General features: G+C 37.1%; 1 protein-coding gene and 1 pseudogene across 3 annotated transcripts; both read left to right on the top strand.

Moving 5' to 3' along the window:
• The first annotated feature begins 1253 nt into the window (after window positions 1-1253).
• LOC140004323 (folylpolyglutamate synthase-like) lies at window positions 1254-11450 on the top strand. Of its 3 annotated transcripts, none has more exons than XM_072073880.1 (17): window positions 1254-1400; window positions 1497-1532; window positions 1736-1875; window positions 1980-2045; window positions 2577-2686; window positions 3152-3212; window positions 4234-4317; window positions 4466-4522; window positions 4669-4729; window positions 6425-6471; window positions 6588-6665; window positions 7174-7338; window positions 7430-7705; window positions 8801-8879; window positions 9146-9298; window positions 9616-9770; window positions 11048-11450. In XM_072073880.1, the coding sequence occupies exons 2-17, from the start codon at window positions 1523-1525 to the stop codon at window positions 11102-11104; spliced, it is 1599 nt and encodes a 532-aa protein (XP_071929981.1). In that variant the 5' UTR covers window positions 1254-1400; window positions 1497-1522; the 3' UTR covers window positions 11105-11450. The 3 variants fall into 3 exon arrangements, with proteins under 3 accessions (XP_071929981.1, XP_071929982.1, XP_071929983.1); XM_072073881.1 differs by having other exon boundaries at window positions 1296-1400; window positions 1736-1847; XM_072073882.1 differs by lacking the exons at window positions 1254-1400; window positions 1497-1532; window positions 1736-1875; window positions 1980-2045 and adding an exon at window positions 2353-2440.
• A 1607-nt stretch (window positions 11451-13057) lies between these two features.
• LOC113733452 (protein NRT1/ PTR FAMILY 5.6-like) lies at window positions 13058-15857 on the top strand (annotated as a pseudogene).
• The last annotated feature ends 312 nt before the right edge of the window (window positions 15858-16169 follow it).

Here is a 16169-nt window from a genome sequence, read left to right as displayed (position 1 = left end):
AATTCTGTATCAAAAAAAAAAAAAAAACCTACAAGAACAAACTCATTTTCCCAACAAAAAAAAAAAAAGAAGCCTATAAAAGCATACGCCCTTTTTCAAATTTAATAATTTATCTACATTATGAACATATTATAAACTAATACATTCCTTTTTATTTAATATTAAAAATTGATTTTAAATATACAAGTGATAGCAGAGGGAATGAAACAGTTAGCGACATGTGAAAAAATCGAAAAGGACAAAAGCAATTAGAGGAATAATTTCGCACAAAATTCGTGGGTTAAAGTGCAATTTGAGGTATAGATGGGAGGCATTTGAGTGCATTTATTGGTTTGTTTTCAATAAGTGGTGGTTGATTTTGTGGGGTTTAGGGGGTCTACATGTACCAAAATATATTTTTATAGGGATTATTTCATTAACTATGGGTGCTAATAACAATTCTATTAGTGCGTAATTTTCATTTGATTACAACACAATTGTATTAAATTCTATTGATGTTACTTCTATATTAACTATTGTATTTTTTTGTTAACAATTCTCATACAATGTATCACTTACTACACATAAAATAAATACAAAAATTATTTATTTTTGATTTAATATATATATTTTTTCTAGATAAAAGAAATGAAAATATTGCCTCTCTTCAAGTTCGACAACCATCCGCATCACTAATACTTTTGCGTGATCATGGTAAATAGTGATCATGGTAAATATGCAGTTTTTTATATCATTAAAGATCGTGCATTTTCATTTGTAGTACGCACTAAACAAAATTCAACATAGTTAATTAAATCATTAATTTTTGCTGTCGTACTAAAAGTGGATTGATGTGAAAAGTGTTCGCACCTTCAAGAAAGATTATCAAATCAAATGCTTAGTATTTGTAAGTATTTTATTTTAACAACATTCAATTATATTCATTTGTAGAAATATATCATTCCCTTTTTTAATATAAATTTTAATTTTTTTTCAAGATCCATCTTCCAAAAAAAGACAGTTATTGAATGATATACATATTCTATTATATTTCAAATTATTGTTAAACAGATATTACATTTAAATTTTATTGGTTCAATTTTTTCAGCTTTATTTATTCACCATTTTATTTTTTTCAATAATGTTAGTACCGTGCGTAGCACGGGTATTTACACTAGTACAGTAGGTAGTCACGGAAGTAATTCGAGGTTTTACTTTTAGGACGAAGACAACATTATGTAGAAGTTGAGTGGCGAGGATGCAATTTGCCGGAAAATACGATCAAAACTCTTTCTCATTAGCAGCCTCTCAAGTTCCTAGCCAATCCGTCATCCTCCCACCTTGCTCTTCTCGCTCTCTTTCTACCGTTGCTTCGGGCACCAAAGCTCCAGTTATCCTCCGTCGCCGCCGCACCCCAATCGGTATGGTCGCATTATTTTTTTCTGCCTATGTGTTCAGTTCGTATATCATCTGTAGCTCCTATACGTGGTTGGTTGATTTATATTCTAAATTGACAGGTTTCGTTCTTCTTCCCGCGGCCAAAATGTCACAAGGTACTCCCGCGACACTTACTTTAGCCTGAAGTTACTTTACAATTAGGAAATGTCTTTTATAATGTTTTTTTTTCAGTGTTCATATCTCGAATCAAATTAGCTTGATTTATTAGTCTCGTAGTATATGGCTATCAATTCAGAATTACGCATAAGCGGAATGGATTATAGTTGAAGTGATTGTTGATTTTTTGATGTTGAAAAAGGTGATAATGGATCGGGGAAACCAGATGTATCTCCATACGATGAGGCGATGGCGGCATTATCATCTTTAATTACTAAGCGCAGTCGTGCCTGTAAGAGCAACAAGGGAGACCGGTTTGATTTACTCTTTGAATATCTTAAGGTTCTTTAATTATAATTTTACTCGTACTTTTTGGTTTTGGTGTATGGTTAAAACAATTGATGTGCACTTATTTGACCCTGTATTCATTTATCCGGGTGTTTTAGGTTTTGGAATTAGAGGAGCCAGTAAAGCAGATGAAGATTATACATGTAGCGGGAACCAAAGGAAAGGTTAGCTGAATATTTCTTAAAGCTATGCGAAATGTGTGCTCTAGTATGTACGCCTTTGTGTTTCTATAACATCTATGTACTCGCATTATACAGTTAAAATTTTGGTCTTCTTGCTGACCATTCACTTTGTGTGATCCAACTGACTGGACAAAATAGGCATCCGGTCTGCTTTCCCCATCAAAAGTTTTCAAATCAGGAAATCAATTTGTTGTGGTTCCTGCATTTTGTTTCACAGGTTCGGTGTTTTTTAGAACATCTAAACTGCCATCTAAGAATCTGGTCTTTTTCCTTGGCATATGTATCCTTGGGCTAGCCTGCCTCTGACCTTCTGGGGTGGCAGCTAGCATCCTTCGTTGCTTCTGTACCTGGAATAGATGCCCTGTGCGATCAAACGTGTAACCTTTTCTCTTCTTTACTGGATTAAACCACACTATCCTTATGTATTATTGTATTGGATAAATGTGCCAAGACAGACTTTTTGCTTTTGGGTCGTGGCAGTAATTTTCTGTCTTTTGTCTTGACTTTCTGTAGGGATCCACTTGCACTTTCGCTGAGGCTATACTGCGCAACTGTGGCTTCCATACAGGCCTTTTCACATCACCCCATCTCATTGATGTTCGAGAAAGATTTCGTCTGGATGGGTCAGTACTCATCTTTTGAACAAGTATCATATGCAAAGTACATGTCAATGTAGAAGAAGTTAGAGGTCGTTCTATTTATAATGATTGCCAATTTGAAAAACTTCTTCCATCATTTCTTTCTTTCGCCTGGATGGGTCTGTGCTCATCTTATGCAAAGTTCGAGTCCAAGGGGAAAAAGTTAGATGTGTTCCTGTACTATCATGATTGCCAATTGAAAAAAAAAACCTTTTCCTAGCATTTCTTATCTTAACTGAAAACTAATTGGGCACTGCTGCTGCTTCATTCATCAGTCCTGCATGCGATTCAGATCGATGCTGAATCCATAAATAAATGATTGTGTCATGCTAAAACCTCCAAGAAATGTATGACCTTAGGCAACACTGGAGCACTGTCTGATAATTCTCTTGAGGCCTTTCTTGCAAAATATGCTTAATACATTAACCCTCTCTCATGCTTTCTAAACAGTGTGGACATATGTGAAGAGAGGTTCTTGGCTTATTTCTGGTGGTGTTGGGATAGATTGAAGGCATGTAAGCATATCTTCTTGCCAGTTGGCCATTTCTTTCATTCAGTTGTCTTTTCACTGAAGCCTGTTGCAAGTATGATGTTATCAAGTTCTGTAGCTCCTTAGGTGTAATTATACGAATGGAAGTGCTTATTCTAATTATGTTTGGTTGATATACTCAACAGTTTGGAGTTAAATTCACATCAAATGCATGCCTAAGCAAACTATTTATGCAAAAAAAAAAGAAGATATTTTTGCAAAATAGAAAAGGAACAATATGAACGTCTATGCAATCAAAGTCGGTCATTTTCTACCAATCTACAGGCTTATGGTTGGGATGTTAGTACTAGCTACACAAATAATCACCAGAATTTTTCCTAATTTGAATAAGGACTCTTTTTAAGAATTGCATATATATATATATATATATATATATATATATATATATATATATATATATATAAAAGAACATACATATATGTTCAGATGCATGCACACATGCACTCTGTGTGCACGCATGAGCATGTGTGCATATGGCTTACCAGTAATCTCCCATTTCTGCCAAGTGGATCACCTAGGATCTTTGTTTTGGCCTTGGAAAAGCATCTCCAATCCTTCCCCTAACCCCAAGAAGATCGATGAATTGCAGAAGGCATGAGAAGGGTCCCCCTGAATCTTTGTGTTTTTTTTGTGTAGTGAAGGCTTCTTATATTTTGTTCTGTTTACCTGTTCTTTTGTTACCTGTTTGGAAGAAGTAAGTTGGACATTTGAGTTGGATTTTAATTGCAATAAACTGTAACTCATTGTAGTTGTGGGAAAAATGATTAAAATTGTTGTATACCTGCTACTGCTTGATCTAATTTTTAATTGAGCTGAATGGGAAATTATAATCGTTCTTATGATTGTTAGACGGTAAGAATCATCCAGCCATACTGACTGGATGCTCTTCTAATTGAAGGACTTAACAGAAATTCTTATGTGAGTGGACTGCCAGACATGCTTCATTTCTTACAATCCTTAACTTCCTCTGGTATATAAACAGGAAAATACAAGTGAGGAGGTTCCAATGCCTACCTATTTCCGGTTCCTTGCCTTACTTGCATTCAAGATATTTGCAGCAGAGCAGGTTAGTTTGATTAAGTTTTTGTTATGGAATTTTGATTTGAAAGAACATGAGTTGGTGATACCACTCAGTGCCGTAGATTAATTACTTTTTGAAATAAATTAGTATTATTAGTTCTTCGTAGAAATATGATCATCATATACTGATGCAGGTAGATGTTGCTATCTTGGAGGTTGGTTTAGGTGGGAAGTTTGATGCAACAAATGTGGTATGCATTTGATGTCTCAGCATGGCTTAATGTCCATGGTGATAGCTGACTATTTAGTGATATGCCTGAATTTTAGCTGTCATAAGTGTAGGTTGAACTACTCAGGTTCTTTGTTTCTGACGTATTTAAGTGCTACTATATTACAGATTGAAACACCCGTTGTTTGTGGTGTAGCTTCCCTTGGATATGATCACATGGAAATTCTTGGTTAGTTTTTTCTACATGATCTCTGGGTAACTGTCCAATGTTGTTTTTCCATCTTAAATGATCTCTAATGGGACTTACTTCTGTCATGCAGCATGCTATTACTTGCTGCCTCAGAAATATATATTACTTGTACTATATATTACTTTTAGTGTTTTGGGATCTCTCCATTGCCCTGGCAAGTATTCATGCTGAGAAACCTGTTGTTTATGGTTCAGCTTGGCTTGGGTACAACCACATAAATAAATTATAAGTAGCAGGAACGGAATTCAGCTTTCTCATACAAGGTTTGAGATTGATTGAGGAAATCAAACGCATGCCATGAATGAGAGAAATTAAAATCATGGCCGAACTTTCTCTCATTTGGCTGTTGTTAATCCTAGAGATTCTTCTGGGTTTATTGTGTACATTTAACTGTTGTGGAGTGTTGATTCCAACTTGTGAACTTACATAATATGATTTGGCATAAGGATGCAAAGAAAGAATTAGTTTCAAGAAACAGAGTTTTAGGAATTTTGCTTCAATTTTACAAAGGTGTTAGCTTGCCTTTTGCAATCTCAATCCTATTTGTATCTTTGTCCATATCTCTGTTCTTTGGTCCTAGTCTGATATTTCTGAGCTCATTTGTTTCCAATATTTTTACAATGTTCTTAGGAGATAGTAATTTGCATAAGTTTTCGTGATTTTTAGATTCTGGAACTGCATAATTGCTCGATTCGTGAAGTTTTACTCCTTAAACTTGCTCAGAGTTAGTTATCATGTGTCTGTTTTTTTTGGAGCACATGTTATTGTTAATATGTACTTTAACATTCATCTAAAACATCAATATGCTTCATTAAATCCCATTTTCCTTTCTGTCTGATATTTGTTGTGATGTTTTTCTTGAAACCCCATTTTCCACAGTGTTGTGTTGAGCAGTATACAACAAAAAAGAAAAAACCACCAGAAAGAGAAGTAGGCCTTTGTTTTTTATTTTTTTGGGGGGGGGGGGGAGGTTGAAGTACTTATTTACTGTTTCTCTCGTGCAGATCCCAGCATCCAGAACATCAGAAATGCAACATTTCTGTAGTCTAGGTGTTTTAAGTTAATGTATATGATCAACTTATGGTTGTTTCCTGCAGATATGTGCCTTGATTGGTCTTGAAACGTTCTTGTTCCTGTGTCTCTCCAAGCCATATCAATGCTTGGTCACTAAGACTATCTAGTTTAGAGCTGTATCAAAAAATGTTTCCAACTGCAAGGGCCTGATAACTTCATCAGGACATCCACTTGAATGTGGCTAAATTGCTTAAAAATATGAAATCAATTATTGAGCACATCCTAAAAATATACGTCCACCAGTGGGGAGTAATAGTTGAACACATGCATTTTGTTAAATCACTGGAAGATGCCTAATGTTTTACTTTGGAGTATGGTTTTCCAGCATGAGCGTTTCTCTTGCTTTGCATTTGCTTTTGGCACATTCACAATCATTTTTGAACATGTGAAGACTATTTTGGTTAGTTTGTATTTTGAGCAATTCTTGACCTGCGTGAAAGGGTTTATGTTTGAAAGCATGCTTGTTGGAAACTCTACTTTTAGAAAATTTTTATATTAAAAGTTTTAACATCTAATTCAAGCAATTCAGTTTTCCTCTATTAGGGAGAGTTTAAGGCAGCACAATACCTAAGCCTCATTGTTCCCTTTTCTGTATTGCAGGAAATACTCTTGGACAAATTGCTGGCGAGAAGGCTGGGATCTTCAAGGTGTCATTTATAGTTGTTCGCTTGTTTTTCTATACAAAGTTTAGTTCTTGTTTCTTTTATTGTGCTCCTCCACTTTGCCTACACCCATGATGAATCTATGTCTTTCCCTCACACAGCGTGGAGTGCCAGCTTTCACAGTCCCACAGCCTGATGAAGCCATGTGTGTACTTGAAGATAGGGCTTCTGAGTTGGATGTGAGTTGAAAATTCTTTTATGAGTTATTTTAACTAGTTATAATGCATACCTTTTTTGATTTGAAGAGGGTGGTGGCTTTGCTAGATCGATCACTTGTGGTTGTACTTGGCCTAAAGAAGCAGGAGTGACTTAAATGTAGTAGGTGTTGGTAGGTATAAAGAAATTATACATTGTTGCCTTGTAGAAAGTGTATTATAGCATAATATGACGGGAAAGCATTATCTTGAATTTCGGTAGCTGTCTGGTTCTGAGGCTGCAGGAAAAAGTGTATCTAAAAGTTTAAGTTCTATTCCTCAGTTTTTGATACAAAAGCTTTTTCTTTGTATATCCTTAAGCTTATGATTGCACAGTTTCTTATGTTGTTCAAGCCTTACCCGTGAATAGTTAGTTCTGGAGGTATTGCGTGCAAGTGAGTTGTGTTAGGTGCATTTTGCTGATTTTATGATAAACAAGCTGAAAGCAGTTTGGACTATATTTTTGGATTTTACAAAATCATTCTGTTGACAGGTACCTCTTCAAGTAGTATCTCCATTGGATCCTGACTTGCTAAGTGGCCTTTCTCTTGGGCTTGAGGGAGAGCATCAATTTGTAAATGCTGGTCTTGCAATTGCATTATGCTCTACGTGGCTCCATAGGACTGGCAATGTTGGAATCAATTACCTAAAAGATACTGTATGCTTAAGCAAATGGAAACTTTAGCTTACGCATAGTGGGGTTGTGTTTGTCTGGACTGATATCAATTTTTTTCTTTTCCTGGAGATAGACTAATTTGCCCGAACAATTTATTAAAGGGCTGACAACAGCGGCATTGCAAGGGCGCGCTCAAATTGTCCCTGATCGATTAGTTGAGAGTGAAAGCCCAGGGGATCTTGTGTTTTATTTTGATGGCGCACACAGTCCTGAAAGCATGGATGTATGTGCAAAATGGTTTTCTCTTGCAATCAGGCAAGGTCATGGGCAGCAAAAGCCCTTACATGATGAATCACATCAACCAGCCCAGAGTGACTTCCATATAATTTCCAGAAAGAATTCAATGCAGGTGAGTGTTAGATAATCTCAACAAGTGTGAAGACCTTATAGTCCATTTAATTAGATTTAATTCTCAGAGTTCTGCTGCTGTTGCAATCTAGTGATTAGAAATGTTATGAAGGCAACGATGGAAAGTTTTCCTGTAGTTTCAAAAGAATTCATTTAAAGTTGTTAAAGATCTGCAGACTCTATCTTCTTGTGACCTGCAGAAGTTGTATAGATTGCTAGGCTATGGACTTATACGGTGATTAGAAATGTTTTGGGGGCCAAGATGGAATTATTTACTGGAGTTTCAGAGCAATTGTTGAATTATGTTAAAGTTCTGCCTTCAGACCAAAACTTCTAGTATTTGTATATTATGGAGTTCTCTTTTATAGAGATAAATATTTTTCTACATTTGGGTTTGCTTTTTGCTGCATTATCTGTAGGGAGTTTTGGGAGGAAGGGGAATTCAGGGATACCTCAAATATCTTCAACTTTATTGATTTTCTTGGGAATTTTACATAGACAGTGGTTAACAGTCTTTGTTCGTTGTCTTAGGATGAGATCATTTCTTGCTGGTCTCATTCTTCTTCTCACTTCTTCCTTCGACCACTTCCCCTTGTAATATCCAATGTTATTTCTTTCAGAATCCCTTTAGTGCTTGTTTAAACTAGATATGGATGATCCAAATAACAATGGTTCTTTCTCCCGGATGTAATAAAAGTTCTAAAAAAGTTTATTTATGTAGATTTTGAAAATGCGAAATTGATAGCATAACATGCAACCTGGTAAGTATTCTGGATTGTTACAGTACCTAATACTCATCCTGTGGAGCTGTATTTTGCCTGGAGAGAATCTTCGAAGACAAATTGATGCTACAAATAATATCCTAGTGGCTTGCTTAATCCTTCCTGTAAATAATCTCTCATCTGGATGACTGTCTCAGTTCTTTCCAGATATCTGCATTTTATATTTTATTTTGCTCATAGGTGCCTTTTAATAGCTTTATTTTGATGGGATTTGATATCTTTCATTAAATCACACATGGAATTTTTTTGATACTTGGCTGATAAATAATATCTGATTTATGCTACTGAGTTGGAGTTGTTGTAAATCTATGCAGATTTTATTGTTCAATTGTATGTCCGTCAGGGATCCTCAATTACTGCTTTCACGCCTGATGAATGCGTGTGCTAATCAGGGTAAGTACTTCAGCATAGTGAACATATGAAATTGGATGATGTTTGCCAATTTGCATTGGAGTATTTAGCTCTTAGTTGTTTTGCGTGGATTTCAGAACTGCTGGAAATGAGTGCACTTGAGCAGTTTTATAGTTCTAAGATAGCTGATTCATGGCAAAAATGAATTCATTGCTCTAAAAGAGTTGTTTTGGTATATTTATGACCCATACAATCATATTTCAGGAGTTTTGGTTATCTATGACTCTTTACTGCTTATTGTATCTCAGGAGTTTACTTTCAGAAGGCACTTTTTGTACCAAACACATCAGTGTATTACAAGGTGGGCACCAGTTCTGTACCACCAGCTGATACTCAAGTTAACCTTTCATGGCAGTTGTCTCTTCAAAGAATATGGGAAAACCTCATGTGTGATTTAAAAGGTATTGGTCTGACGTGTTATAGATGTACTACGTGACTCCCTATGTTTTGCATCTGAAGAGTTTCGAACAGGGAGTGGTTACCAAATTGGTTAATCCTAGACTTTCTTTCTTGAAGAACATAAATATCAGGATTAGTTTACCTGAACCTGTTGCAGAGATTTCTATGTGATGGTGCAGGAGACAGATTGTATTTGAGCATACTGCTTCTATTTCTCCCTCTTGTGAATGATGTATTGATGTCACTTGTTTTTCATGGATTCACTTGCATGGAATATAACTTTCCATCGTACTTTAACCTGATGCATGATTTCTTACAGGCAGAGACGTGAAGAATGTGGACTTGAGTTTGGAAGAAGGAATAGATGGCGACAATTCTCTAATTTGTGAGCACAGCTCTGTGTTTCCCTCAATTCCATTGGCAGTCAATTGGCTGAGGGAATGTATTAGAAGGAAAAAGTCTGTACGATTTCAGGTAATGTGACCCTCTGCCTAGCACATGCTGATATTGCTGAATGATGTCATCTGAGGAGACCATAATATGTTTGTGGTGAAGAAAGCTAGCAGGAAACCTGTTAGATAGTGACTGATGTGAAAAACTGCTGGGTGCAGTATATCAGATGAATACATATATGCCTCCGAACACATTGTTGCCCTAAAATGTCAAAAGAACAAAACACCCCTAATAAAGGACATGCTTAGCACATTTGCCCCATCTAGAAAGTAATTTCTAAATTTACTGGCATCCATAGCAACTAAGCATGACTTAAAATATACTAAACAACAACAAAATCAAGACCTAACATGATCTTGTATTAGTTTGTATGATAGGATTATATTCTCTGTTATTGTAGACTGAATACTTATCCCATAGATTGCTAGGTACGATTTTGAGATTCCATTTTTGCAACAGAAAACTTTTTGTGATGGGGATTTTTGAAAATAAGATTCAATATTGGTTACAGAATATTTTGTACTGTGCGCAACCATTTTGGAGTGCCATTACATGGCGTTACATGGCTAGGAAATTTGTTGCTATCACACAGAAAACAAATGAAAAACTAATCATGAATAATTTCTATTCAGCTTTAAGCTGTGAGCAAGCTTCCATCCTTGGTGGGTCAGGGATTAAATATTGCTTTTTTTTTTTTCATGATTACAGTCAATCCAGTTGAGCCTGCTCTCTCTCTCTCTAAATAAATCTGACAAAGTTAACAATTTCCAGTCATGAAGATGGCAGATGGAAGCCCCATTTAATTGCAATTTATGAACTGCATCAGGTGCTCATAATGATACATCTATTAGGGCTTCCAGAATCACATAAACAACATCTAAAATTGGACTCTTTTAGTACTTCTAGCACAACTAAGCTTTAGAATATCTAGAAACACGGGCAATTCTAAAGTGGGATGGGTTTTAATAGTCTACCATAGATATCAAACTGACAAATGAGGATGAAGGCTGAAGTCTTGGCGTAAAAGGTCCCAGCTTGAAGTACCATTGAGCCAGTCATTAGTTGGACAAGACATTCTTTCTAGTTGTAGATATTACAAACTCGGACAGCCATGACTGATCTTCTGTGTGGCTAGTGCTCCATATTCTGCCATATGTCTTCACACGAGTGCATGCGCGCAGACACATTTATGAGCAATTTAGTCTATATAATTGATCTTAAGACTTGTATTATGAAATTAACGCTATGCTTTGCATTCGCCACCCATCATATTAATTTTCCCTTTGTTTCTTCATTAGGTCTTGGTAACAGGCTCCTTACATCTTGTGGGTGATGTATTGAGGTTGGTCAAGTAGTGTTTTTTGACCTTGCTGAATATTCAAGCAATGAAACCACATTTATTTGGCGGCATACACTACAGTTGTGGTTTCAAGATGGCTTTTGTTGTTGGAATAGAGACTGGCGCCAGATTGCATTTTGTAGTTGGTTATGTCGCTTGTTTCATTTTGTATCTTCTGAAGAGTAGATGAGACAAAAGTTGACACCGTGGGTTTTTCCGGCCCTTCGCTTTTGTCGCATTACATTCAGTCTTTTCTTTTTTTTTCGTCAATTGAATCTGGGAATCTCGTATCGTTACTCCAGTTCTTTTCACATAAATTTGTTAGTAACACCTCGTGGAAATTACAGAACATGTTAAAGCTAGTTCTGCCTTCTTTGGATATGTATAAATTTCACCAAATACATGCAACTGGACTTTTGCATCCAAATAGCACCGTTTCTTGCGAATATGTTTCTTGAGAATAACCTCATCCCATTTCTAAGACGAGCTGCAGGCAACAATCGTGGCCTGAATATCCTTCAAAGGATGGGTATAGGTCTGGCATTTTCAGTCCTGGCATTTGCAATTGCTGCATTAGTAGAAAGAAGAAGAGGTTACGAATGGTTGAATCAGCGCTATCTCCGTCAATGACTCTGAGTGTGCTCGGGCTAGCTCCTCAGACTATAATCCTGGGAATTGCAGAGACATTTTCTCTCGTGGGTTTCCAAGAGTACTTGTATGAGCAGATGCCTGATTCAATGCAAGGTTTAGGGATGGCATTTTATCTCGCATCTCTGGTAGAGCTAATCAGCGAGATGTTTGGGACAAGTTGGATCGGCGAAGAGTTGAACAGCAGTCGGTTGAATAAATTAGATTAGTTGATGACCATCGCAAGTGGCCTCAATCTATGTTTCTATGTGTTTTATGCGCGGAGACATCCCCACAACCACATAAACAGGAATTTATTTGTAGAATAGTCAGTAGAATTTGCGAAATTTGCACCAGTGTTTTAGATTACGCAAGTGATCAGTCAGGCCTCCAAGACTCAATCTCTTTAATACGACACTTTATATATTTTCGTTGTTATCTAGTATATATTTTGAATTCCCGAGCTTGAATAGTCATATGGCGCATGCATGACCTTTCATCTTTTGGCAATGGAGGCCCGTATTAGAAAACCACGGACCTTTCTTTCACCTTTTGGTATATTATATCGTCAATCTGTTGTTTCCATCCAGAACCCAGCATACAATTAATTGCTCAATGCTTCCTGCGTACTGTTGTTAGCCTGTAACAGATATTCAATCTCAAAATTATTTGTAGACTAAAGGTATCATCTTGAAAACTTTAAATCTACTGGTGGGTTGCAGATAACACACTAGGTAATTCTAAAACTGTTTCGTTCAATAGATTATGAAATCCCTCATGTTTGAAACTTTGAAGAATCTGTTCCTCTAAAACTTTTGGTTATTATAAACAGGAATTATCATCCACGCCTGTATGTGACATTGGACTTTTGAAGGAGTATCAGATCCAAAGTTGAGCTGCGTCGTTGTGTGCGCTTTTCCGTAGCATGCCTTTGTGCGGTGTCGTATTTGTATTTTTCTTCTTCAAGACAATCCTGGTAGGATTTTATCTTGTGATGATGATACTTTAGAGGAATATATGGCTTTCAGGATAAAAGTACTTAGAAACGATTTGAACAATTCAATACGTGCCAAAGCTGATTCCATATGTAAGGTTGGTGCTCGTTTAATAGAAGTGCTGATCACTTTGCGTAAAAATGGGAGTTAATTGAACACATTAATTTACTAACCCACTATCATGTTGTAGGCTTGAAATATTCAATGTTTTTGTTTTTCTGTTTCCAAACTTTTGCCTAGACAAGTAATAAAAAACCAAACCTAACATGTGAAGTAGAAACGTAGAGAGTTCATATAAAAACTCGTTACAAGCTGAGATGTCCACGCCCAATAGCGGGATTCCCAATTCAAGAATTCCTACTCTAAAGTTTGGTGGCCTTTGACCATTGTGATGAGTTCAGTCAAAACGGATATGGAGCAAGAAATCCAGAAGACGAGCAACGGTGAAACAAAACCAGCTGATGATCAAGACTACAAGCGGGTACATGATTCATCCATAGATCATAAAGGAAACGTCCCATTACGAAGTTCAACGGGTGCATGGAAAGCTTCCATCTTCATCATTTGTAAGGCCTTCATTGGCATTTCTTTTTCTTACGACACTAATGTACGTATGCTTTTTTGGTGTTTTAATTCGTCGCTGCTTGCTTCTACGTGGCCTCAATTTGGTCCTTTTTCTCGGTTGTTGAGTAACAAAAGATAAAGAAGTCTCCGCACAACAGTTATTTCGTCGTTTTTGAAAATCATTTTTCCTGGCTTAAAACCATAAATTCTCCCCAAAAGCTCCTACTTTTCCTCCTCCGTTTGGACTAATCCCACTTTGACCCCCCAATGTTTACACATAATTGATACGTGCCCCTAATTTTTATTTTTGGACGTTTTGCAGGTTAAAATATTAAGTATGTCCTTTCACATTTCAATAGAAGTAGACAACAATATAAAAGGTGCATGCATTCATTTTCTTGAATTCTAAGGACTGATGTACTTGCTACTCCTAAGATGAAAGTGGGGCTTGATATGCATCAAATAGTCTTCGCTAGTCTGTGGTTGGTGTGATTTGGGCTAATTGGAAACTCTACGGTACAAGATGTACGGTAGCAATAATTGGTAACTCGAATTTGGATGTAAAGCTTCGACATTAAAAATTACTCATTCCATGATTCAAAAATGGTTCTTCAACTGAATGTAACCTCTCTTTTTTATCTTGTTACTTTTATTAGTTAAATCACTAATTTTGGTTGTCTCGTTGGCCAAAAAAAAAAAAAAAAATCTTGCTCACGCATTGGCATCGCAAAGCGATTGAGTTCAGTGAAAGACTGGCATACTTCGCAATAGCAATGAACCTTGTCATCTACCTAACAGAGGTGCTACATCAGGATCTCAAAACTGCAGTGAAGAATGTCAACTATTGGACGGGAGCCACAACATTGATGCCTTTATTCGGAGCGTTTCTGGCAGATGCATATCTTGGCCGATTCTTTATGATCCTGCTTTCTTCCATCATTTATCTCTTGGTAAATTTTTTTTTTTTCATTTGGGTCAACTTTGGTTTGATAAAGCCATATATAGTCATACGTGGAATCCAGATTGCCAACTTAGCTGCAAAGTTAATTGACTTGGATTACAGGGTTTGAGCCTCCTAACAATGTCTGAACTCATCCCCAGCATAAAGCCATGCAATATTGACAACTGTGGCCATCCCAGAAAAGTTCATGAAATGGCCTTCTTCATCGCACTATACTCTCTCTCCTTAGGAACCGGAGGATTCAAGCCTAGTTTAGAAAGCTTTGGAGCGGATCAGTTTGATGATAATCACTTAGAGGAAAGAAAGCAGAAAATGTCATTTTTTAACTGGTGGAATTTTGTACTTTGTTCTGGGGTCTTGCTAAGTTTGACAGTCATTGTTTATGTGCAAGATCATGTTGGCTGGGGTGTCGCAAGTCTAGTTTTGACTCTTAGTATGGCCATAGGCTTCATAGTTTTCTATCTCGGCAAGCCATTTTATCGATATCGGGTGCCAGAGGGCAGCCCGTTGATGCCAATGTATCAGGTTCTGGTTGCAGCAATAATCAAGAGAAATCTACCGCATCCTTCAAACCCTGATTTATTATATGAAGTTCCGAGATCTGAACACATTAAAGGAAGGTTACTATGTCACACGAGTAGTCTCAGGTAAGGAGAAGTTAAAAGTGATTATTTGCATTCCAGTGCTTGCCGAATGACAAGCCTTAATTTCGTTCTGCTGTACTTTGGTCCTCAGATTTCTTGACAAAGCTGCAATATTTGAAGATAATGACATGCAGTTGCAACAGAGGAAGCATAATTCCATGGAGATTAGTTACAGTTACTATGGTTGAGGAGACCAAGCTTATAATGAATATGTTTCCAATATGGTTCACTTCCTTAATATTCGGCGTTTGTAATTCTCCGGCTGTAACACTATTCGTTAAGCAAAGCAGCGCAATGGACAGAAAAATAGGCAGCAAATTTGAAATTCCACCTGCTACTGTGGGATTTCTTGGTGCACTGACTATGTTACTCACAATTACATCCTACGAGAAGATCCTAGTTCCAGTTCTAAGAAGAGCCAGAGGCAACGAGCGTGGCATAAAAATCCTTCAGAGAATAGGCGTAGGGATGGTCTTTCCAGTCTTAGGAATGGCAATTGCAGCATTAGTAGAAAGTAGGAGGCTAAGAATGGCCGAAACAGAAGCTGTACTCCAAGGAAAAGCAGGGGAGTCAGCCCGCATGAGTGTATTTTGGCTGGCTCCTCAGATCATGATTTTGGCCAGTGGAGACGCCTTCTCTCTTGTTGGTTTGCAGGAGTACTTTTATGAACAAGTTCCAGACTCAATGAGGAGTTTAGGTCTGGCATTCTTTTTGAGTGCGATGGGAGTATCACAATTCATCAGCAGCTTCCTGATAACTATTGTAGCGCACGTGACACAGAAATCTGGGGTTAGTTGGCTCAGCAAGGACTTGAATAGCAGTCGTTTGGATAAGTTTTACTGGCTATTAACAGCCATGGCTGGTCTAAATCTATGTCTCTATATCTTCTTTGCTAGGAGGCATTCCTACAAAATCATAAAAGGAAATGTGACTGTTGCAGATTGTCAGGGGGGTGATGGAACAGTTTCAGTTGCATAGCCACAATTTGTACGGCCTTTGTCATTATTGCAGGACCAATAAAGCTTTTCAAATTTTAGAATACCAATGCCCCCTCTAAAAACTGACTAAATTTAGAGGTATGAATTAAGTAAAATCCCTCCAGAGCATATAAGCAAAAAGCCAAGCTGTGTTGTGATTCTCTTCTCCAGCTTTGCTAACCGCTCTCAAATTTTAAGCTACCTTTGTTAGTCAAAATTCTTCCTTCACTCGAGTCTTTAATGTGCCTTTGGTATATGAGGCGCCTTTGGTATATAAGGCGCCTTTGGTATATAAGGCTAAGAAGGTTAAGGC

This window comes from Coffea arabica, chromosome 2c, assembly GCF_036785885.1.
Source record: "Coffea arabica cultivar ET-39 chromosome 2c, Coffea Arabica ET-39 HiFi, whole genome shotgun sequence".
NCBI classification, from domain to species: Eukaryota; Viridiplantae; Streptophyta; class Magnoliopsida; order Gentianales; family Rubiaceae; genus Coffea; species Coffea arabica.
The sequence above is the reverse complement of the archived record's forward strand: the minus strand, read 5'-3'. Positions and strand labels throughout refer to the sequence as shown.